This window comes from Aphelocoma coerulescens, chromosome 5 (genome assembly GCF_041296385.1).
Source record: "Aphelocoma coerulescens isolate FSJ_1873_10779 chromosome 5, UR_Acoe_1.0, whole genome shotgun sequence".
Classification (NCBI taxonomy): domain Eukaryota; kingdom Metazoa; phylum Chordata; class Aves; order Passeriformes; family Corvidae; genus Aphelocoma; species Aphelocoma coerulescens.
Window position 1 is genome coordinate 14,458,286 of NC_091019.1, and position 22,704 is coordinate 14,480,989.

General features: G+C 46.0%; 2 protein-coding genes across 7 annotated transcripts in view; one reads left to right on the plus strand and one right to left on the minus strand.

Annotated features, from left to right (window-relative positions):
- Nucleotides 1-3,527: 3,527 nt before the first annotated feature.
- Nucleotides 3,528-6,225, minus strand: ADM (adrenomedullin). Of its 2 annotated transcripts, none has more exons than XM_069016750.1 (4): nucleotides 6,112-6,225; nucleotides 5,418-5,528; nucleotides 4,986-5,126; nucleotides 3,528-4,492 (listed from the first exon to the last, which is right to left on the minus strand). In XM_069016750.1, exons 2-4 carry the CDS (start codon nucleotides 5,513-5,515, stop codon nucleotides 4,189-4,191), a joined length of 543 nt encoding a protein of 180 aa, XP_068872851.1. In that variant the 5' UTR covers nucleotides 5,516-5,528; nucleotides 6,112-6,225; the 3' UTR covers nucleotides 3,528-4,188. The 2 variants fall into 2 exon arrangements, with proteins under 2 accessions (XP_068872851.1, XP_068872850.1); XM_069016749.1 differs by having other exon boundaries at nucleotides 5,418-5,531.
- Nucleotides 6,226-12,138: 5,913 nt separating this feature from the next.
- Nucleotides 12,139-22,704, plus strand: part of SBF2 (SET binding factor 2) — a 234,386-nt gene continuing 223,820 nt past the window's right edge. For all 5 annotated transcript variants that reach the window (XM_069016753.1, XM_069016756.1, XM_069016760.1 and 2 more), the window contains exon 1: nucleotides 12,139-12,278. In XM_069016753.1, the coding sequence (XP_068872854.1) occupies nucleotides 12,224-12,278 (55 nt within the window). In that variant the 5' untranslated portion in view covers nucleotides 12,139-12,223. The remainder of the gene's footprint in view (nucleotides 12,279-22,704) is intronic.

A 22,704-nucleotide genomic window follows, 5' to 3' on the forward strand; every position in this document is an offset into this window, starting at 1 on the left:
GCTTGCAGAAAGAGTTTATATCTGGCACCTGACTGCAGTTCTTCTTAGCACGGACCGAGATGCTTTGCAGATTTTGATAATCATCTGAAAGTACACCAGTGTCTCCACGTTTTGGATGCAGTAGAAGTTGTTCCTAGGTAACAGTGGAAGAACTCTGACCACTTTCTGATGTAACTGGAGAACAAACACTTTTTGCAGTTGTTGACGTGACATGGCTGCTTAAAGAAAATTTTGTGGTACCAGCTGGAGAAAAACATTTACTTGTTTTCCTCTTCCAGGTTAGGGGACCTGCACTAGGGCTTCATGGGAGAGTCCTTGTATATCAGCATTTTAGGCACCTTGCCATCATTCCATATAGAACTAATAATGAAGCCCAAAAACCTTTCTGAAATAAAAATAGCCTCTGGAATCCACTTTGGTAATGAAAAATTGTCTATAGTGAAGAATTTTTTTGTCTGCCATAGGGTGTCTCTAGGGTAGGTACAAAACACAATAGTCACTCATAAAGAATATTCCATGAACTCTTCTGACACTTCACTGTGGAGGCTGTGCTGAGAATGGTGACCACTCCTTTGGCATCCACTCTTGAACAGACTGGTGGACAAGGATGAATTCCTGCTCCAATACATATTTACCATTGCAAAACTTAATTTTAATTTAGAACCTTGTTTGAACTTCGAGTCATGATTTTAGCAGCCTTTGAAATACTGTCCTGTGGGACACCAGATTGTTCTTAGAAACGAATATTTTAACTAAGGTGGTGTGTAAACAGATACTCCTGATTTTGGAGGCATTTGATGACATCTTCCACTTCTCATCTGTCACATTACAGCATAAGCTGGCTTTGAACTGAGTACAGAGTTTTTCTTGAATTTATACAATTACAAGAGGATGCTCAGTTTCATGGGCTGTTTCACAGTCTGTTCTCCCTGAAATCCCAAATCCTCACACTTCTCAGAGATTTCAATCTAGTTCATGGATAAACTTCAGCCACTGTTAGGCATTCATGCCCAACATTTTGCTTTATGGGATGTAGTGAAAAGATGCTTAGCCAGAGTTTTTCAGTATCATCCCCTGCTTGGGCAGGAGAAAGAGCTTTCACCTGGACAGCTTACACCTGGGGCTGGTGCAGAAATGGATGAGAGGGGAGGATGCTGTCTTGATATATTCTACCCCTTATAAACCTTATATTCCCTGAAACCTGGAACTGAGACTGGGGTATGGTGTTAGCTGTGCAATGGGAAGGAGTGCCTGCCTGCCATTCTCCTGCTCTGTCATTCTCCAGTTTATCTAGCCTAGGTTAGCCAAAATCCACTATCGTCGTGGTTCCAGGGTTTCCTTGTCTGCTCTTTACATTCAAAGAGTGTGCCATCTTTGGGCTACTCACTACTTTCTGGCATGTCTCCTTCAGCAGTGTTTGTGCTTTAAAACACACGGTTTCAAAGATTGGTGGAGGAATGGAGGGAACTAAAAAACCCAATCTTTCTTTTCTTTGGTCGCGATTTATTGCAACCAGAGAGTTTTGCTTCTCCTTACAGGCGCGGCAGGTGGTGCTCTTGGTCCTTCCAAATGCAAGTTGCACTTCCTAAACTCCAGTCAGGTCAGAATTGTGCCATCCTGCACCAGCTGGCTGATTTTAGCCCTGTCTGGTTCAGGGCAGGGTCTTTCAGCTTCGAGTGAAGTGTTTTCCACCAGTGAAGGGCAAAGGAGGGAAGGAAAAGTACTCTATGTGGGGTTTTGGCAGGAAATGAAAAAAAAAAGACTAATACAAACAAAAGTAACTAGTTGGCAAGTACATACTTAACCACACTGTAGCCCAATCCAGCCTTCTGTCTCAAATTTAGATGGCAAAAATACTAGCTGTGGAACATATAAGGAAAACATTGTAGCTGTTAAATTGGATGGTTCTGTTGACGTTGTTTTGGTTGTGCGGTGTGTACATTAAGTAGGATCATGCCATCGTCTACACATTGTAATTTCTCACTGCAAGCACCACAAAACTTGTAACAGCAACAATTCTAATTTCCAGGTTTTCCATGATCTGAGAGTAGCCACTTGTTTCTCACTGGCAGCTATACTCTGTACTGATGGTCATGAATTTGTGTCATCCCTTACATCTTGCAAGATCTGGATCAGAAAGGCCATCAGCAGGAGACAGGTAAATTCTCTTCCAGCTGTTAACAAACAGGTAATTAAAACTGGCAAAGTCTCATTATATTTGATTTTCTTTTTTAAAAATAATATTTCAAGTGGAAAACTCACCTCTCAGGATTTCAAAAGTCTTAGTTGAAAATGCTTAGAAAGTAACTAAAATTAGGCAATTCTGAACAGAACTTCAAATTTGGGGGGGGGGGGAATAATGAATACAGGCCAAGTATCTCGTCACTGGACCCCTAGCCAAGCTTTTTGCAGCAATTTCCTGGAAAGGTGTTATTGCCAGCTCTTTTCAATTTTTCTTATAAATATATGTTCCTGAGGAATTTAGTATTAGGCTAAAAAAAAAAAAAGTCCCCACTTTATTTATTGTAGCAGCATTTAGTTCTGCTGTTCCCCAGTCCTCTCCTGTATATGTTAACTATGTTCAGAGATATGGTAAAATAGGGGAAATGCTATGTTTCACCCAAGAAGTTACTCAAATACACTTGTTTAGGTTTTAGGTTTGTTTTCTTGGAGTGCAAGGAGCAGACACCAATAGATGGTGCTGGTGGTGCATTAATAAGGTTCAGTTTCACATTTGTTTTCTGGTCTGTGCTTGGAATTTGTTTTAAAAAAAAGAAAAAGAGAGAGAACAAAACAAAACAACAAAAAAGAACAAAACAACAAAATCCCTCATGCTAAGCTTTTATCCAAAATGTTCTCCCTGCACTGAACCGGTCACCGTTTAACTTTAACCTGAACTGTGGCCCAGGAAATCCTTCAACATAAATAACCTTGGAAGCTGCCATGACCATTTTTGGAACGTGCTGCCTCAATAAATCTGTTACTTTGTTGTGCAATGTTGAAGTGTGCAGTTGTTTCTCTGATTAATTAGGGCAAAAAATAAACTTGCACGATCAATCCAAGCTGTGACACGTTTCAGCCCTGGCTTGAACATGTGGGCAGAAAAGAGCCTTAGAGCCTTCTCGACAGACCTGCCCTGGAATTTTAGGATGCATTACTGGCTCGGAGTTTACTCCACTTGATGAGATAAGGTGGCTGCTAACAAAGTCTGCAAGGGAAGAGTTTTGGTCTGTCTCAGGACTGCCATGCTATGTTAGCATGAGTAGGACTGAACACAGTGAGAAATGATTCATCTTAACCACTGCCCCCACTAAAGACAACATAACTGAAGTGTTTTATGTAATTGTGTTTATTTTATTTCACATATTACCCATGGAGAACAGCTGATACATTCTCTATATCTTTCACCAGTCTGGAATGCAAGATAAAAAAAAGGTATGGAAAAAGAGTCTAACGTTTGACATTCACGATATGAAAAATAGAGGGGATACAATGTTTTAAAATGCCCTTATGCAATATATATATATATATATATATATATATATATAAACCGTATAAAAATAAAATATATTTTTCCAAAAAAAAAAAAAAAAAAGACATGACACAGAACAATCTTAAATACCGATGCATATCTCGTGATCCACACACACCGCACTTATAATTAACAAAAACCACGTACAATTGCACTTTTCCTCTCTGTGACGTTCAAGTATATCGCAGTCCCCGCAGGGACTAGTGAGTGTCCGATTCCCTGCCGGGTGCACATAACGCAGAGGGTAGAGCAGATGTGGGCGGCCTGTCCTTGCCCACGGCTGACGCGCGCCCTCCGACCCTCGGGGGCAGAGGGCGAGGCCGGGGCCCGTCGCCCACCGGCGGGTCCCCCCCTGAGCATCCTCTCCTCGGGGCAGCGGGGCGCGGGAGGGCGGCGAGGGCCGCCCGGCCCCCCGGGTGCAGCGGCGGCGCCTTCGCGTCCTGGGCGGCGGCGGCTGCGGGAGCCGGCGGTGCCCGGCCCGGGGAGGGCGAGAGTCCGTGGCGGGCGGGGGGCGCAGCGTCCGCTGCCCTTCTCAGCTCCCCCGCGGAGGGCGCGCCGGGGTCCCGCCCGGGCAGGCGCTCTCCGCGAATCCTGGCGGATCTCCGCCCGTGCCTCAGTCCGTCCGTCGAGGCGGCCTCGGCCGGGTCTTGCGGCGCTCAGACTCCGAGGACGGAGGCGAGGGGCTGCGCCCGGCGCGTCCGTGGGCGCCGCCCGGAGCGGGGGGAGCGCGCTGGGCTGCGGTGCTCGGGCAGGGAACGCCGCCGGCGGCCGTAGCCCTGGGGGCTGATCTTGTTGGGGGGGGCGGCATCGTTCCTATCGTTGACGGCCGCCCTGTGGAGCTCGTCGACCAGCCAATGCACCGTGCACGTCCCGAAGCGGCACGCCTTTGTTTGGAAGTGGGGGAATCTGTTAATGCTCTGGCGGTAGCGCTTGACGCGGATGTGAGCATCCTCCCGGTTGCTGCGAGGCAGGAAGAGAGAGAGCGGGCATGAGAAGAGCGCAGTGAGGGCCCGGAGGGGGGAACGCGGTGGGCGCGAAGGGCAGGGCAGGGACCCCCCAAACTGGAGACGGGCTCCTCCCGCCGGTGCCCAGACCCCCCAGCAGCCCCGGCTGTGCCCTCCCACGGGAGCGCGGAGCAGAGCGTGCTGCCCATGAGAGGAAAGGCCCCGCCGGTTTATGGCTGTTGCTTTTTCTATGCATCCAGGGCTCAAGTTACTATTTATATCTGACTTTAGCAGTAAAGGCGCTACTATCTCCCGCCAGCTAAAGAGCGCGGGGAAAGGAAGGCGGGAGGCTGCTTTCACCGCGATGTGCAGCCCGGGCAGGACCTGCCTCCGGGGCAGGGGGGGGGGGTCTATAGCGAAAATAACCCTAAACACCCGGAAACGAGGGGACCCCGAAACTTTCCACTGCCTCGAGCAAGTGCCCGAGCCCAGGAAGGTCTGGAATTTACCTGGGAGGCGAGACTCGGGAATCCTCCTTCACGTCCTGGGTGCGTATGAGAGGCAGCACGTCGGCGGCTGCCCCCAGCCCTCGGAGCACGCCCGCAGGCTTCACGTCCCGCTTGGCTCGGCTTAGTGCCCATTTCGTCCATCTGAAAGGAGCACAGGGAAGAGGAGAGCCTGTTATCGCAAGTCTGCAGGGCGGGAGCCAAACCAAATAGATTCGAGGGGCGAAAATCTTTGCCAGCGCCGAGATTTTTTCCTTTTTTTTTTTTTTTTTTCCTCCCCCCAACGTTTCCTGAAAGGGCATGAGGCCTTTAAGGAGCTGTGCAATTCCCGCAGGGAATCCAGTGCCTCTGATCGCGGCTGGAGCCAGGCGCGGAGGCTCGGCAGCTCCACGCGCGGCGCGGGGCGCTGGCAGGAGGGCGCGCTCCGATACTCACTTTCTTTTGAACTCTGTCGCTACGTCCACCCTTGCAGCATCCACCCCGAAGAAGGTCACAGAGCCGAGATAGAGCAGAGCTACGTGAACTAGTTTCATTCTGGCTGGGCTCCTGCTGGAGGGAAAAGAGAAGAACTGTAAGCATGCTTGCTAATAAAAGTCAAGTAAGGACTGTCCTTTATTCCTGGTGATACCAGAGAGCTCATTCCCTCGCAGAGCCCCCAGGCTACCGGGGACTTTGTGTCTGATATGAACCAGAAGCTAATATTTGCTCAACAACTTATCACAGGGTAAATAACAGAGCCTCCAAAGTTTACGTTTGTCGAGAGTTTAGTTGCAGAGGCGGCTGAAAACCAGCAGGATTTCCAGAATACCCCCAGCGGCTTGCACTGGGATTTAGCGAACCCATGAGATTAGAGAGAGCTGGCTATCGGACGCATCGTTTCCAAACTCCAGCAAGTGTTTTGCTGCCGGGAAGTTTATTCCCTGATAGCTCCTCTTCCCACTTCACACGCAGAACCAGCTAGTTCTGGGTCTTATGTTGTAAACTGCAGCTGATGCCAAGAGCCAGTGCAAGACTCCACAGCATAACTCCAAACTCTTCAAAACAGTCCAGATTTAGTAGATTTTTACTTGCTTTCCACCTCCCCTGAATCTCTTGTTGTTGTCAAGGATGGAAAAAAAATAGTTCTTACCTGACAGTGAGGATAATCCACTGAGACAAATGTTTTTGTAGTAGCGATCCGAGCTTGCAGGGTTTCCTGAGGAGCAAGAACTCCTCCTTTGTGTGTGTATGTGTGTGTGTGTGAAGTAATCACTGCCGAGCTCTGCGCTCCACTGCTCGCTTTTATAGAGCAGCACTGAGAAGTGGGTGGACCTTGGCGTGGCCGAGCGTTTTTTTCTTTGCACCCCCCCACCCCCACATTTCAAGCACTCCTTAAGCATTCTGACCTGGACTGGGGGCAACACTGGGGGTAAAAATAAGAGGATCATTGAAAATTATCTTAAACAACCACTAGGTATTTTGTTAATTATAACGGCAGCTTTTAGGATTCCGAGTCATGGCACAACTTGCAAAATCCGATGGGCCCCTCAGTCTGTTTTACTGGGGACAGACTTTTTAACTGCCAATATATAATTGTATTTCCACGGTCTGTAACATAATTTCTCATTCTAGACATCTTAGGTTCAGGTGGGTGAAAGCAGGGGAATGGGAACCAGATTTAATTCATCCCAAAATCCATGAAAATCCATCAAATACCAGAGTTTCAGAAATAAACCCATATTTGGACAACGTGAATTATAATAAGTAACCGGAATGCCAGCCTTCTTTACATGAGTAAGGAGGTGGCAAATGAGGCATCATTAATATTCATGACTCAACTTTGCCGCATATTTTATCTAACAAAATGTATTTGATTTACTTGATCGATTCAAATAGATCACGAGTCAAATGGTTTTGGCTGATGAAGGTTAGAGCCCAGTTCTGTGCCTTGAACAGAGCAAGTGGTATCTCTTTGGGGCACACACAGGGTCACTGAAACGCCTGGGGTTACGTGCACCGGGGAGAGCCGCCGTGCCTTGTGCTAGTCCCAGTCCGCAAACCTCCACGGACGTGAGTGCGGTTACTTCCCGGTCAGAAAGCTAAACCAGTGCAGGATCGGGGTCTCTAACAGCATCCTCCCGGCTGGCCAGCAGCAAAACCTTCGTCTGACCACCTTGTTGCTGGGTTTTTTACAGTCTTTAACGTCTTTGCTCCGTGACGCTTCAGAAATGCAGAGGTCCGGCTTCGCAGGGGGTGCTGGAAGCCAGCGGCGGATGAACCACGTCTCCGCTTACTTGTCGCAGTGCAAATCCGGCGGGACCAAAGGAAATGCCCCAAGAGATCTGCGCCCTGGGGCGCCGGGGTCCCCTTGCCAGCGAGAGACACCGGGCAGGAAGGAATGAACTGGTGAGATGCTTCTCTCACATCTTGCCCCAAGCAAAGTGTTTCAAAAGTCAGGTGAGTGAGTATGTGCTCGTGACTCTGTGCTTTCCTAGATAACCGCGGTGTGCAACAACACCCCGGAGAGGTATGTGCAGGGGGATGACGGAAACTTTCCTGTGCACGGTCTAAGGTGCTCTCTCCCTCCCTCCCCTTGCTCGCCAGCAGCGTCCAGACATCTGGAGGCTTCTGTCTCCTGCATCAACCTGTGCGGGCCAGGCTGGCCCGGGAGCCGCCACCACCCGGCCGGCAGGGAGGGCCAGCACTGCCTGTCGCTGCTCCCCATCCCATTCCGGCTGGCCGCCCCTCTGCCCCGAGCCCCCTGCGCGGCTCCCGCGGGGCGAGGCCGTTCCCCCGGCCCTGAGCCGGCCGCCGGGCAAGCCCAGATCCGCTCCCCGCCGCACCTGCCCGGCCGAGCGCGGGACGCGGCGGCTGCCCCGGAGCGCCGGCAGCCAGCGGGGCTGCCCCGGGCTCGCCCGCATCCCTTCCGCCCGCCAGCTCGGGCAGCTCCGCGGAGCCGCAGCCCCGCTGCCCGCGCCACGGACCGTGCTCCGGAGCACAATCACGCAGAGCGGGAGGCTTGCGGGGGGAAACACAGGGAGGAAGAAATGCGAAAATAAGTGGTCTAGAACGGGGCCGTATCATGACCAGAGCTGCGCGACTGTATCAGCCCGCGGTGGCTGGATTTTAGAGACCTCATGAGGCAGCTCAAGCTCGTGCGAGTTCAAGCATTTCCTTGATTAGCAGAAGTTGAAACTGAACCTAACTTTTTTTTTTTTTCCCCGAATAAGAAGGCAGGGTTTTGTGTGATAAGCATTGCTTTGACTCAAATTAAGTCTCCCATTCCTGTAAAGAAAAAAAAAAAATCACAGGTTTCCTCAAATGCTGGAAAATCCCTCATTAAAATCCTTGGCTTAAACGGGAAGTGTATATTGTATACTCTTAGTCAAACAATGCAGAAAAAATCCTACGTTGATTTAGGAATAGTAATGACAGTAATAACACAACTCTCACGTGACTTCATATGGACTATAACTCTCATCTCAGTGATACAAAACTACTTCATTCAAATTCATGAGGTGGCAAACTCTGGCACATAAATGATCAGTTTGTTGCTGATGTGATTTGTGAAAGGGCTTCACCAGGTCGACCCGGTTCAAATCTACCACAAAACATCATGTTCTTTGTTCAGATGCTCATTTTGTTCTTTCTATGAACTTGCATTCTCGTGAGCAATAGTCACTGAATTGGTACTTTGATGTAACAGTGACCACTTTTAAAAAAATTATTCCATAAATAGTGAGTTATTTCCATAAAAAAAACCCAACGAAAACAGTTACACAGAATGTTCCATAGCAATATTATTCACAAGCTGTGAGTCTGAGGCAATGCCAAGCAGTTCAGCAAGACCAGTCTGTGATGTGAAGTGTAGGATCTCCCAGATGCTGCCCCATCAATCGTGGGAAGCTGGCCTGGAGGAACAGCCAGCTCCTGGACCTGTTTACTGCTTATCTCGGGTGTGCTGTTCAACCTCTTGGTGTTGCCATATGGACAGGAGACCTTACAACGTGTATCTGCTCTGGCAGGGACATGGCGAAGATGGGTTGCTGTTTATACAGCATTTTATTCAGGCTGAGGTTTATTCCAAAAGAAAAGGTCTAAAATCTGTGGGTATCAATGGGGAATCAGTGTGAGGCAAATATTCTGTGTTGATTATGGAAGGAAACTGTTGTTTGAAGCCAGTGAAAGTGCCTTTGCATGTTTGACTTCAGATTTAAACAAATTGTTCTGAATTCATATGCCATGAGTATGAATAGACCTGATGTATTTCAGGCTGCATGAAATCAGCAGAAAGATAATACTAGTAGAAGACTGGCACCCCCTGAAGGATCTAAAACCTCAATCAAGCTCCACACAGAAAAACCTTGCTGTTAGTGCCTGCAGTCAGCCAGTTTTCTCTGTGCCAAGGGCACAGCGACAAAGGGGTGATTCCATTTCTGGTAGTCCCATTGGAGGGGCTTTGGTGAGCCTTATGTCTGACAGGTTTGAGTACACCAAACAAAGCCTCCTAAATGAGTGGGGAATGTCTACTGGTTGGGGTCATAGCTGCTTCCCTGTTCTGGCATGGGGTGGAGTGACACTGGATAAAGAGACTGCAGGCAGTGTGAATTCTCTGTTTCCTGAAGGAGGAGGGAACTGTAGAAGGTATTGTGAGTGTTCAAACATTGTTGTTGGCAAGTGGACAATGTGAGTGTGGCAACATTGTCCCTTGAGTGCTTTCAGGCTCTTGGAGAGGCTGCAGCCTTGCAATTCTTCCCCTGGGGTAAGTACATGACTAGGTGCTTCTGGAGATGTGTGCCTTGATGTCCTCTGTGAGCCCCTGCATCTCTTGTGAGGAGCCAGGCTACTCTGCTGCAAGTGAGGGAATTAAGGTTCTGGCGGTCTGGATGAGCATTCCATTTTACTTTTCATTAGAATTTAGGTGAACACTCTGTCTGCTCCACTTCCTCATTTGTCCTATAAGAACATAAGATTGCCCTATACTTAAGGGAAGCTGTCCAGAGAGGTTGTGGATGCCACATTCCTGGAAGTGTTCATGGCATGGTTGGATGAGGCTCTGAGAAACCTGGTTTAGTGGAATGTGTCCCTGTCCGTAGCAGGGGGCTTGGAACAAGATGATCTTTAAGTTCCCTTCTGACCCAAACCATTCTGTGACTCTGTGAAATAAATAAGCTCAACTGAACTTCCTATTCCTTACCTAAGATGTGCCATTTCTTATAAACTTTATAAGCTTTATTAACTTTGGCTGTACTGATCTAGATAGCAGAAGGAGCAAGGCTGTAAAGTGAGCACTAGCGGTATTGGGAAATCACTGAGCAAACATCTTGCTCTTGAACCACCATTTATTAATGCCCTGGGAAAGGTGTGAGGTGATCTTCTGCTAGAGGCGCTGTCTTAAAAGAGCAATGAGACTTAACCATTGAGATTTGTTATTGCATATTGAATATTTTTGAGTGCCGATATGGTAACTCTAAGGTCCCATTTCAGCTCCAAATTAGGTAATTTCTTAGTGTCTTTAAGCCTTCCCTCCAGATTTAGCTGTACAGAACATTATCCCCTGCTTTTGTTGTTATGTCCTGCAACCAAAATGCCTATGCACAACTTAACAAAGGTATTCCTACCTAACTCCTACCTAGAAGAAGTGACTGACCCCCCAGAGTGCATCTCTTCCTCAAAAAGTATGGCCCAATCTTTTTGGTGTATTACACATTTTTCTTTACTCCTAAAGTTAACAAGGAAGTTTATTAAGATTGGGTCTTTATACATGTCATTTGCTTCAAAACAGCTAAATCACGAAGTTGATGACTCCGAGGAGATATCAACCTCTGTCCTCCACTGAGAAGGCACAAGCGGGAATACTGCTTGAAGCTTCCTGAGCAATTTGCATCTGGCTTATCAGCAAGACGCTGCATCAGTATGTCCAGCTAAGACATGTAAGAACTGCGTGTTTGAAGCAGAAATGTCTCTGAGACCACTAATGACCGTCTGCTGGGGGCCTCGTCAGGATGGATCGTCAGGAGCAAATCCAGTTTGCTGCATTTCCACACCCAGCCCGGTACCCGCAACAGCTCATCGCTGGAGTGCAACCCATGTGCTCCACTTGGTTCTTCTCTCTGTGCTCTCAAACGGGATGTACATAGAAGCTTATCAGAGTGCTTCTGCAGGCTCCGCCAGCTACCCAAGCGCTGTACTGTCCGCTCGTTTATCCTCAGCATCTCTGCGCCTGCTGGCAAAGCCCATCGTGCTTCCAAGGGCCACGGTCCAAAAGGTGCCTGCCTCATCTGCACGTTATAAATAGCACGGCAGCTCCCGGCGCGGCCTCGCTGAGCGCCCCGGCGGCCACCGCCCGTGCCCGGGCCAGCACGTCCGAGGCCACCCGGGTCACGCCGAGGCACTGCCGGCCAGTGCCCTGCCAGGCTCGGCCCCGGCGCCGCGACCCGCGGGGAGCAGCACGGCGGGGCCGGGCCGGGCCGGGCAGCGCAGCGCCCTCCGGGGCGCGGGTGCTGCCGTGAGGGGACCGGGGCCGAGACCCCCGCGCCGTTCTTGGCACCGCCGCAGAGCCCAGAGGGGCCGCGGGACCGCCTCCTCCGCGGCGGCATGTCCCGCACACCCCGGACAAAACGTGAACGGGACACATTCTGGAAGCGCAAGCCCCGATTCTCCAGGCCGAGCTGGCGGGGCCGGCGTTATCTCGCCGCCGGCTTCAATTTCCGCGGAGCCTCGACGGGGGCGATGTCCAGCCCCGGCAGCTCCTTGCAGGAGCGGCGAGCTGCAGCCCCGCTCAGGCACCCGAGTCTCCCCGGGCGTGCAGAGCGCTCGGACCCGCCGCGAGTGTCTTTTGTAAGGGGAACGTGCCCCGGACTCGCTGCCTCCCGGGCGGGCACCGCACAGGGGCAGGCTGCTGGGAGACAAAGCCCCGCTCGGGCGGGGCACGGACCTCCCCCGCCGGGCCCTCCCCGCCCGCGGGGGGCTGCGAAGGGAGATCGCGGCGCTGGCAGCGGCGTCCCAGCACGGCGGTCGGCCCGGGGCAGCGGCACTGGGGGACAGCCGGGCCGGGCCGGGCCGCCCCAGCCCCCGCCCAGCCCCGGGGTCACGGCGAGCGGTCCGGGCGGCGCGCAGGCGCACGGCGCGCCCGCGCCTCCAACATGGCTGAGGTGGTGCCGCTCCTCCTGCGGCGGGCGCGGAGCAGAGGATGCTGAGCCTGCCCCGAGCCGCCGCCGCAGCCGCTGGGGTGGTGAGGCCGAGGCGCGCCCCGCGCAGCCATGGCCAGGCTGGCCGACTACTTCATCGTGGTGGGCTATGACCACGAGAAGACAGGTAGGTGTGGCTGCGCGCAGCGCTGCCCCGCCGTGCCTGGCCGCTCCCCGCGCTCCTGCCCGGCCCCGGCCCCCGCCCGCCTCCGGCCGGGCCGCGGGAGGAGGAGACTGCGGCGCACACGGGGCGCGCGTCCGGCCGGGGGAGGAGGGGGTGAGGGCAGCGGGGCGAGCCAAGGGTTAATCCCCCTTTCTCGAGGGGGAAGCGGAGGGGCTCCTGCACCGCCCGGCCGGGGCAGCCCCGGCCCGCCCCGCCCGCTGGGAGCGGCTGCGGTTCCTTCCCCAAAGCGCGGGCAGGTTCAAACGGGGCCCGCGGCCGTGCCCGGGCTCGGCCCTCGCCCCGCGGCCGGAGCCGCCGGGCAGGGCCGGTCCCGCCGTGCTCCCACCTGTGTCCCGCCGGCTGGGGCGCGACAGCCGCGCCTCCCGGGAGAACAAAGGCTGCCGAGGGGGCTCGGCGAGCGGCGGGGTTCGCCCCGTCTCGCTGCTCATCCATCTCTTGTTGAACGGTGCCGCGTATCCCCCAGGGAAGTGTCGTTGCACCCGGGAGGCTCTGCAGGAATGGCTGCTTTTCCTAAAGCCTCGGGATACGTTCTGTCTGCTCGGGGGAAAGGGAAGTGGTGTTATCTGCTGTCGTTTTGTGGGCAAAGAGAGAGTGGTTTGTGTTACATAACTCTCCGTTATGATACCAGCTTTGTTACTGCAGAGATCTCAAATCAGTGTTTAAACTGATTGGAAAATGAAGTGATTGTCAACTGGTATGTGTTTGTGCTGGGTATTTCAGAACGATCTTTTGAATGTACGTTGTTAATAAACAATATTTTAAACAGTCGAATGTTCCCTAATTTATTTGACTATGTGTAAACCAAACAACACTCAAGTTTGTTACTCAGAGTAATTCTTCGAAGGACCAATTGTGTGTAGTCTGTGTCCGTTCATTCTAAAAGTGCAGCTAATAAACTCAGACTATGGGATTTTAAAAAAAGAAATACAATTTTTAGATAAATCATTATGTCTCTGTGTTTAAAGATGCAGTGTCTTACGAAGCTCTGCTAAGGGTCTCTTGGATTTTACTATTCTGCAATTATTATTCTATTAATTACAGCCTGGTTTCCCCTCTTACCCCATTTGATAATAGGTTTTTCCTAATTGTACTGTCAAAATTAAGACATGTGAAATGGGGAGTATTTTACGTTAAAAATAAAGACCTTCCCTTTTGCCTTTCTCCTGTTTGGACATTTTCCCTGACACAGTAGAGAGAACCCAAATGAAAACAAAGAAGCAACCAAAAGACCCAGATATGCTTTTAAGAAGACAAAGCAAGTAGGCTCCTTATTTCTTGGGTATGATTAATCTGACAGAGTACATGAAAAGAAATTATAGATTGCATTGGAAAGCTTTATATCTGTAAAATGTCTTCATCTGTAGCATTTAAGTGTGTGTTTAACTTCCCATACATAAATTGCCTCATGAAGTTTAGTAGAATTGCTTGCGTGGATGAAATTGAGCAGGTTCAGAAATAACTCCAGAACCTTAATTTGAAGAGGTCATGCCCAGAAAGTTACTGTTTAGACTTTATTATTTAAATAACTTGTTGCTACTTTAATGCTTCATAATAAAAATGCTTGAAGGAACAACATTCTGTTGAAGACTAGGCATGCATTGTTTTCCAAATTCCTTTACCCCCACATGCAATCCCATAATACATGGAGTACTGACCTTTATTCTTCTTATAAAATGGTAGTTTCTTGATGCATTTGTTATGTTTCCTTCTATGTGAAAAGCAGAGACAAACATTTCTAGGATTATAGACTACCTACCCTTGAAACTTTTATATTTTTAAGTGTGTTCCTTTTTTTTCTGTCCCATTTTTGTTTTTTTTTTTCATTTGCAGCTACTTCCTGGCTTGGTTTTAATGTGCTTGATTTTAGTGTTGAGTGTAATTACATTTTGTAGTGTTGTTTTTTTTTTTCCCCAGGCACAGTCTGTGGAATAGCTTTGTGTAAACAAGCAAACAAAAATGCTGTACCCTTCCCCCCAACCTGTGTGTCAGCAGTGTTTGGGTGATAAACACTTGTGGTTTATAGGGAAGGGTGTTTATAGTAGTGACTGCTCTCCCAGAAAAGCCCCACTGTGCCTGCTGGCTCTCCTCTGCTCTCACTGCTTATATGGATGTATTTACGTGTGCCAGTATCTGCAGTACCCCTGAAAATGTGGTAAAGGTGCTGATTTCCTGGGCAGGTTATCTGGCTTTACTCAAAAACCTTTGCTATAAATGTCTAAAATGCAGTATTTGTGCAGTTTAGGAGCAGATACGTAGATTTTTCTTGTTGTGGAACAACTTTGTTACTGATGCTAGAAGATTTTATCCAGCATAGTCTTCAGGGGAAGTGAGCAGGTTTATTGTCCTCGAGTAAACCAGAGAGTGTGTCCTTTGGGAGTCAAACACGAAAGTCCTCAGATTCCTCATCTGGTCTAGGCCTGTGTAAAGTGATGTTACAGCAGTCCTAGTGCTGCCCTTCCTATTGTGCTAAATCTTCCTTTTGTTTCCAGCTCGCTTTAGGACGCTGGCCTGTCCAAAAGACCTTTCTTGCTGGGTATTTTACCTGTGTTGCTATATTATTTTGTCCTTGGATTACTTTTCTGCTAGTTTTTCAAACAGTGTTGGCTCACCAGGATGTCAGATGAATGCCAGTATCAGCATAAAGGAGAGTCAAGAGCATGCCGGAGGACAGATCCATGCACCCTGAATTTATATGAGCTTAAATGGTCCTAGAGCCTTGAGCACAAAGATGTTAGTGAGGTGCCTTAGTCTCCTACATGCTCCAAGGAAACTAATGGGAGCCTTTGGATAATTTGCCTAACAGGCAGTTTATTCATGGTTGGCAAGATGCACAGAGGCTCTGCCTGAGCAGAGAATGAGCTTTGCTGTTGACAAGTGTCAGTAGAATTGCAGGCACTTAGGAGCCGAGAAGTCTTTGTGCTGGAATGGATGACCTGATTCACCCAGCTCTTTCTGTGTTTCAGGTACACTGGTCTGTATTCCCACTTAAGTTGCTCAGTCTGTGTCTTTCACCATAAAACTAAGCTTAGATAGATCATAGTTCTAATGGCTGTTATGTATTTTAAGAACTTGTTCTGAGCAGTAGCTGCTGTCAGAAGTGCATGTTAAATGTTCTGACAGAGTTGAAGAAACCAGATTTATAAATCCCCCAGCTTTACTAAACTCCTGGTTTTGTTCTAACAGTGAAAGCATGAAGGATTTCAGTGACACACACAGTAAAGCAGTCAACCTTGGCTAAGGTAGATAACCACATTTTCCCACAGCATATCAGTACAATATAAAGCTGTTACGTAACCAGCTACAAAAGGCACTACAGAAGTCTCTGAAAGGAACAAAGGTGCTACCAAATGTAGGCATTCTGGGTAAACAGCTAGAAGAAATCCCAGGAGGCCTTACTGTTTATCCATTGTATCTTTTCATGGAATTTGAAGTGTGTTTGATGTGCTTCACCAAAAAATTCCCATTTAATATGTTTGAATAATGGAATGTGGATGGGATTTAGGAAGAACACAGATGTTTGCAAAGATCACAGAAGGGCATGAGAAAATGCCTTTTTGTTTTGTTTGGTTTTGGTTTTGCTGGTATAAGCCCTAATCATAAATCTATCCCTAGAATTTACATATAGTGATACTTGGAAAAGGTAGAAGAGAGAACATTCTGTGTCTTTCTTAGCTCAGCAGCTGAAAGGTAAGGATAAAGAAGAGATAGGATCCAAAGACTGGATTTGATTAATTTGCCCATGCACCCATAGCAGCTTTACTGTAGGATGCTGTTGTGTACCCAGAAGTTAAAGGAGAAAACCTGTGAGGTGGAGGAAGATGTTTTCTGTGAGGTCTGGTCACTCTGAGAAGACAGAGGAATGATTTGTTCTTGCTTTTGTGTGCAGTTGCAATGTGTAGGACAGAAGGCTTGCAACAGTATAGCAGTTTTATTTGGCTGTTGTCACTACTGATAAATGCTGGTATAACATGTGTGGGCTCTGTTGTGGTTGTTTCTGTTCTGATTTTTATCAACTCCTCTTCAGGAAAGCCTTTATTGTGTAACACAGCTTCATATCTCGGTGGATTTTGAAACAAGACAAGCGATTGTTGATGGAGTGGGAGAAGTTTCTAAATGGAATTGTCTGATTCTTTTACTTATTTTTTTTCCCTGTGAGCAGATTTTTCCTGTGAAGAATATAATATCATGAGAGGATTTTCTGCTGTATTTGCTGTATATTCGTAGTTGGTCATTCCACTGAGCTAGTGTGTGTATAAGGAGTAGATGATTTCTTGATGCCATGGTATGCAATCTCTGTAGAACAGAAAATGCAGAAAAATAAGGGAATAAAGCTGTTACTTCAGTGGCTTTCTTATCTGTGCTGTGGCTTAATTTGATTCAAGTGCAATCCAGGGAAATCTCAAAGGGATTAAAAAAGCAACAGAAACTAAATCCTTCTTATTGTGGCAGAAGAATTCTTGTAGCTGTAGTAGAATGAAGCATCAAGTGTAGTGCTGGAACTGGAGCAGAATGCAGAAGTGTGACTGTGTATTGCTAGGAGATGACTGTAGTTGGCTATGGCTGGATAGGGCATGGCAGCCCAAAAGCCTTGTAAACAGACTAGTTGCTCCAGTAAAAGAAATGATCCCTTCCTCCAAACCTTGTGGTTAACTTTTCAAACACAGCAGATTCCACAATGCTATGCTGAAACAGAATGAGGAGAAAATATTTCTATTGCATGTGGTTTTGTTTGTTTGTTTGTGGTGGTTTTTTGTTGGTTTTTTTGTTTGTTTGGTTTTGGGGTTCTTGAAAGTCTGCTTGGAAGACCCCCAGTATTTTTTGGTAGCATGTCTTCATAAAAGGTATTCAAGCAGCTTCTTCTAGTACACAATGTTGACTAAAAAAATTACTTTGATTTCGATTTATGAATTTGTTATCATTTTGGAGAAATCTTAAAATCAATACAGATCATGTAAATCTTCTTTCCCTCAAATGTCTGTAATGAATATTTCTAAAGAACTTGGATTTGAGACTCTTTACTCACTCAGTCTTGCCGTTATGGTAACAACAATAATAAAAATACTTTTTTCAGCCTTTTATTTTAAACTAAAACATTAATGGAAGCTGATTTTTTTTTTCTATAAGCTGTCTTCATTTGCTCTGAAATCCGAGGACACAGATAATGTTGAGGGAAGTAGCATTTCTTATCTTTGTGACTAAATTGCACTCAAGGAACTCTCTCTCCCCTGTTCTGTCCTGGATTAACTTCGTGGATTAGCTGAAAAAAAGGCACTTTTTCTGCAGCCTGTTCATGGAAAACAGTTTGTTATGCAAGCCTGAATACTGTGTAAGCCCTGGCCTTCTATAACCACAATCATATTTTTCAGTGGAGGGACAATGAGACTGACATTTAACTTCTCCAACGTCCCAAACATAACAGTCTTGTCTTATGACAGTGAGGAAGAGAATTATACTGCTGTGGTAGTTCTCTGACATGAATTTAAAGTACCAACTACCTCCCCAACTACTGGTACTTTCAAAGGAAAACCACAGTCACTGTGGAATCATTTGTAAAATGTGTAGCAGCAGATTCACAGTTCAGCCTCGATAACTGTCAGTGAAAGTTGTATCCTGCAAATACGTACTGGTGAGTAGGAGGTTTTCCTTTGGTTCATCTCTCCTTTTACTCCTCTTTGCAGTAACATGAGACTTTCAGACTCCTTGCTTATATAGTGAAAAAAATTATTTCTAACAATAGCATTATCAGTATTGATGAGATTAATTTTCTTCTGCTTGGTGTTCTGGGAATTGTGTTCCGTTTATATGTGTTTGTTGAAATAAATGATGGCTGTGGTGTCAGTGGTATATTCTGAAGTCAAGGACAATCCAATTAGTGTTGATTGGGATTTGGCAGCTAAATCCCTGCTCATTGAGCCAAGAACATGCTGGCTATTGCTTATCTGCTAGTGACTAGATAGATTATGATTTCATGTCTCTAATGTTTATAATTCTCAGTTTTCAATCTTCTGCAAATTGAATACTCTGAAAAAATGCAATCATTGAACATAGCTTGAATTCTTTGTTTCCTTTCTAGTAGTCTTGTGCTCAAGATGTCAAAGTAACTAACCACAAAATTTCCCTTGAGCTGGACGTAGGTGACAGGCTGTCACTCCTGCAGCCAGAACCAGCAGTTGGTGACAGTGTGGTCTGGGATTGTGTGTAGCTGTTGTGGAGGAAAGCTAAGGGACAGAAAAAAACAAACTCATCATAACTTTGGATACAAATTCAGGGCAGTTGCATGCAAAACCCCATTGGACCATGGGAGACCTCAGTGGATAAAAAAGAGACAAAGGAATGTTACTGGGCATACAAAGTCAATCACTCAGAAAGAAATTCAAGGGGGAAAAAAACAGAAGGTAGGAATAATGTCCTTATCATATCCTTTTATTGTAGTTCATATGGTGTTTCCTAGGATTTAAAACCCCAGAAAATCCATTATCTGACGCTTGGAGAGATCTTCAGCGAGATAGAAAATGTCTTTTTAAATGTAAGAGTATTGGGTTGGGACTGCTGGAATAGTAACTGGAAGGAAGATGAGACATTCTGGCAGAGGATTTCTCAGATACTTGTGGATGAAAAGGGATGACAGCTCTTCTTTCTGGAACCTTGACTTCAGTTGTGGAAGGTTGTGCATTTGGAAAAATGGGTTTTGTTGAGCTCCTTTTGCCAGATGCCGTGGATAGTGATGCCAGAAGTCTGGAGTGTTGTCAGACTCTGTAGAGGGTTGCACATCACGTCCTTGTGGTGCAGGAACCCTTCTCCATAAGGCACTGACCACTCTTCCTGCATACTCTGTTTGACACATTCTGGTATTTTAGAATGCTTTCTGTCTTCTAGCTTGGTTTTCTAGGTTTACCCCGGAAGAATCTCTGCCTTATCATCTCTCACTTTCTTCTTCCTTCTCTTGCTCTCAGTATCAATTTAACTACTCTTTATCTACTCTCTGGTTTTCTGAGATGAAGTCCTCTTTGCCACTCAGTTGGATTTCTTACGGTTTTCATCTTTAAAGAAACAAATTTCAATTAATCACACAAACACCAGGGCCAGGTTGTGTCCCTTTTGTAAATTTTGAGCCTAAAAGAATGTTTGGTAGAATTTTACTTTAGGCAAAAAAAACCCCCAAAAACCATTTCTCCCCAGTCTTATTTCTTGGAGCCAGAAGAAGTATTTGGTGTGAAGTTTTACTGAATTAACTGAGCTGGAAACAGATGTTAAGCATTGAGACTTTATTTGCTACATTTAGTTTGTCTAAGTAAAAAAATAACTGAAAATAGTTACAGAACAAGAGGTTAGAGCACCATTAGTGATGCTTATGGCTGCTAGCTATTTGTGTATCTAAAAAACATTGCACTCTTGTTTCTTGGTTTGTTATAACTGCACCACTTAGAGCCCAATAAACTGTTCAGCTTGACCGCTGTGTTGTTGAAGTCTTCCACAGTTTACATTTGTACGTTTAACATGTGCAGTTTTGTTTTGGACCAAGAAATGCAGACACTCATCCTTTTTTGTGACTATTGTTCTCTGAACTGTAAATCTAGTTCTAAATGGCAGTAAGAATAAGCTGAATGTGTGACTAACAAAATACTCAAGACTCAAAAGACAAAGTTGTGATCTTGTCATAAATTCAACTGTAATGGAATTTTAATTCTTAAAATATTGTTGAATGGGCATACTGTACTTTTGAAGAAAGGTTAAATTAGGAAAGCTGTGTTTTTTAGTTCTGTTACAGAGACTGCTTTTCATAAACATGCAAATTGCAATTGCTTAAAAATAGAGGAAAGCCACACACTTTGTTCCTGCAGAGCTGTTTCTTCATAATTAATCTATTTTCCCAGAAAAATACATAGTAGTTTTATGAAGCTTGTGTGATGACTGGGCTGTTACTGGTCTATATTGTTGGTATATGCTGGTTTTAAACCAGGTTTAATACAAAACATTCGAGAAGAAATTACAAGAGGATTTCAATTTTCTTTCCTCTTGTTTTATAGTTTGTGAAGAGAGAAGTAGTAGGTTTGATATTTTCAAGAGCATAGAATGTTTGAAAGAAGATTTCAAAGAAAAGTTGGTGATAACTTTGCCTTCCTAAAACATGGATTTAAACCCACACTTTCCCCCCCTTTTTTTTTTTTTTTGGTAATTTAATCTATTTAGAGTCTTTCTCTTTTAGGCTGCAAGTTCTTAGAATCTTCAGTCTGTGAGAGTTTTTTTTCTTCAGTGTATTTTGTTCAGTGGGCTGCCAGGCAGAATTTGCTTTTTGTACAGTATCTTAGCCTGGGGCCTCTGCCTGAGCCATAGGTTGTGCCTGGCTGCAGCTGAGGAACAAGTTGCAATTCCCTGTTAAGGGAGGGAAGAGCTGCTGCCTGAATGTTGCCTTTGGGATTCACCCCACATTTTTTAGAAGTGCAGTTATTGAATTATTCTTATTTTATGCCTTTCAGGAGCTGCTTGCTTTTGCAAACTAGGAAGCTAATTAGTGTGTGTTTCTCATGATCAGCAAGTTTCGGCAGTGGTAGAAAGCCCAAGGTTTGGAATGGATGCTTTTAATGGTATTTCCAAAACAAGTAAGATAACGGGGCATACACCCAGAATAAAGGGATGTTTTCTGCAGTAGTAAATATTCAGTTTGTGTTTAGAAATCCATGCAAGTGTTCAAAGTGCTGCAGAGAAATGTTTGCTCCCTAGGTATTTTATAGTGGCTAAACCGGAAATGCTTATTTTCAGTGATGAATTCTGGTCTGCTTTGTGAAATGAGTTAAGAGAATGCCTGTGAAGGTCTGAGATTGGCCCTTTAGCTGGAAGCAGCTGCCCCTGCAGGAATTTTAGACACTTGTGCTGATTCTGTGCTACTTCCACTCATGAGCTGAGGTTTTGACTCAAGCTACCTGTGAGCATGCTTTAAGCTGAGGCAGCTGACACTGTTGAGGCACAAGGCATATGTTCCCTTTTCCAGCTCTGAGGTGTTGATTCTCTCCAGCAGGGAAGCAGCAGAGAGAGCTGGAACATCCCAAAGCACCTCAGCAGGTTGTCCTAGGCCTGCAGCTGTGATGGCACTGCAGTTCAGCAGGAGAGCCAAAGCAAGTGGCATGTTGTTTCAGCTACAGGCAACTGAAAAGAAAACAAAGCCATAGAGAGCCACATGTTTGTGATTTGGAATTCAAAACTCTTCTTTCAAAAGATTCTCTTTCCTGTTTGATTAATGTGCATAAATAACGATACCAGGTTTACCACTGAGTAAACAGTGTCCATTCAAGTTGTGGTACTTTTGTGAGGTTGTTGTTTCAGCACTGTGTTTTCCAAATATTTTGTTTATAGTGTTTATTATTAAAAGAGATGAGATAATATGTATTTAACAAAGTAGTTTTGTGGAGGCTGTTTTTATCATTTTGTTCTCTTTTGCCACATGGCATCTTTTTGGAAGAGGCAAGACTGTCACTCATTTTTTGTGAGAGAGTGGTTTTGAAAAGAACTCAGAGAACATGCTTTCTGCCTTTCTGACCATGTGAGATATTTTTGCATTCTTAAAAATTTGTTTACATGCTTGTTTATGAGTTTCTTTTTTAATTGACAAAAGTGTGGCCAGTGTTTTAGTAAATGGCCTTTTTTGGAAAATTGCAGTTCAAGAACATGTGGTTTCACTGGTCTAGTCTCTAGACATAGTTATTGATAATCACAGCTGCTCTTCTTGCTGATAGCCTAGCAGAAGACAGAAGGTAGCAGTTAACATCCATGCTTCATTCTAATGAAAATGAGGATCGTTGCTCTTTACAGTGAGGTACGATTTGAGAGGCCTAAATCAGAAGACTGCTGTTGTCATAATCTGTTGTTCTCTTGAGAATATTCTTACCATTATTTGAAGTTAGAAAACCCAGAGGTAAGAGTCAGATAAAAATAATAATAACAATAATAAATTTTTAAAGAAAGGCCTTAACTGGTCTCTACCCATTTTTTCTGTCTTGTGGAAATGAACTCGGAGATGTTTCATTCTCCAAAGCTGTGATGGTTAAGGATAGGATGCTGAAAAATTAAACCCATGGATCTCCTATCTTCCATTGTAACTGAGTTGTGTGTGTCCTGTTTATTCTCAGCCAGTGGTCTTAAAGTTATAATACAGTCTGTGGGTTGAATTGTCTCCCATGCCTAACTTCTTTTCTCCTTCCCCTCCCTGATTCCCCAAAAATCAGTACTTCTTCTTGTTTTAGGTTTCATATGAAACTTAAGTCATGGCTACTAATAAAATACTTTAAAATTCTGAAGCAGAAGGGTCAGGATATAGTTCTTTTTAAAAATCCCTATATGAAGTCTAGAAGTGAGCAGTAGTTACTGAGCAGTA

Coding starts and splice junctions, on each gene's coding strand:
- ADM (XM_069016750.1), bottom strand. CDS start 5,515: ATGAAACTAGTTCACGTAGCTCTGCTCTATCTCGGCTCTGTGACCTTC. Junction 5,127..5,417: donor GCGACAGAGTTCAAAAGAAA/GTGAGTATCGGA, acceptor TGCTCCTTTCAG/ATGGACGAAATGGGCACTAA. Junction 4,493..4,985: donor TCCCGAGTCTCGCCTCCCAG/GTAAATTCCAGA, acceptor CCTGCCTCGCAG/CAACCGGGAGGATGCTCACA.